At 47.7% G+C, this 1,182-nt stretch overlaps 1 protein-coding gene across 1 annotated transcript in view; it reads right to left on the reverse strand.

Moving 5' to 3' along the window:
- Positions 1 to 210: 210 nt before the first annotated feature.
- Positions 211 to 1,182, reverse strand: part of CDK2AP1 (cyclin dependent kinase 2 associated protein 1) — a 5,764-nt gene continuing 4,792 nt past the window's right edge. The window contains exon 3 of the mRNA XM_023763154.1: positions 211 to 1,118. Within this exon, the coding sequence (XP_023618922.1) occupies positions 939 to 1,118 (180 nt within the window). The 3' untranslated portion in view covers positions 211 to 938. The remainder of the gene's footprint in view (positions 1,119 to 1,182) is intronic.

Below are 1,182 nucleotides of genomic sequence, written 5' to 3' on the forward strand. Positions count from 1 at the left end.
TTGCCGTAAGTCACAGTTCGATTCCCTCGCAGGGCACATGCCGGGGGTTGTGAGTTTGATCCCCAGTAGGGGGCGTGCAGAAGGCAGCTGAACCATGATTCTCTCTCATTGATGTTTCTTTCTCTATCCCTTCTCTGAAATCAATAAAAAAAAAAAAATTAAAAAACACATTTTTTAAATGCCACGATTCAAGGAACCCACATCTTGATACCAGTTGTTAATGAAAATAAGCTTTATTACATCAAGTAATAAATACATACAAAGATGCAAACAGTATTAGTCACTTTCTTCCAGATGTTTGGATCCACTGATGGGAAAGGCAGAACTGAAATCTACATACATCCTTAGGGAAAATTTCAGGGGTCCTTGTCAGGCGAGGTTGGAGGTTGAGGTTCGGTAAGTTGCTCTTTCTTCTGTATTTATAACTTGTGCATTTTAAAGATGGACTTCAAAGTACTAATAGTCATGCAAATGCTTAAGCAAAAAAAAAAAAGTTACACTGAGCAGAATTTATAGTGTGTGGCAAACGCGCTGGCTACTAAAGCGCTGCCGCAGGACTCGCTGAAACAAACCCTCAGAGCTGGATCAGCTCAGAAGAGAAACAAAGAACCACGTAACAGAAATGCATCCAGAAGAGAAACACCGGTATCTGGGAGGCCAACTACGGTTTGCGGTGATAGGTAACTGACGTGCATCATGTAAATCAATGCTTAAAAAAACACAGAACGCCCTGGGTAGTTCCTAACTAACATGTAAACCTAATAACTGCGAAAATCTCCATCTCAGCGACGGGAGGTTCGGAGCCTGACGAGCCACGGGAGGGGCACGGGGAGAAGAAACCAAGCTGTTACCATTCTGAAACCAAGTTTCATCGGAATAGGGGGCATGAGCTGTCACTTCTGGGAAGAAGATGGAAAGCCTTCGCGCTGACTCGGAGGCTAGGACCTGGCGTTCCGCTCCGTCTCAGCCAAGCACTCCCGAACCAGCCCTCTCGCGTGGATGATGCCTGGAAGAGAAGAGGCAGGGGCTGGGATCATCCGCCGGACCCGGTCCGGGAGAGGAACCCGGTCCAGGAGAGGAACCCGGTCCGGGAGAGGAATCCAGTCCAAGAGAAGACTTCAAAGGAGGAAGAGGGTCCTTTCACCCCCACGCGCAGAGAACCCTCGCACTGAACTGGGACCC

The sequence above is a fragment of the Myotis lucifugus genome, unplaced genomic scaffold, assembly GCF_000147115.1.
Source record: "Myotis lucifugus unplaced genomic scaffold, Myoluc2.0 scaffold_276, whole genome shotgun sequence".
Lineage (NCBI taxonomy): Eukaryota > Metazoa > Chordata > Mammalia > Chiroptera > Vespertilionidae > Myotis > Myotis lucifugus.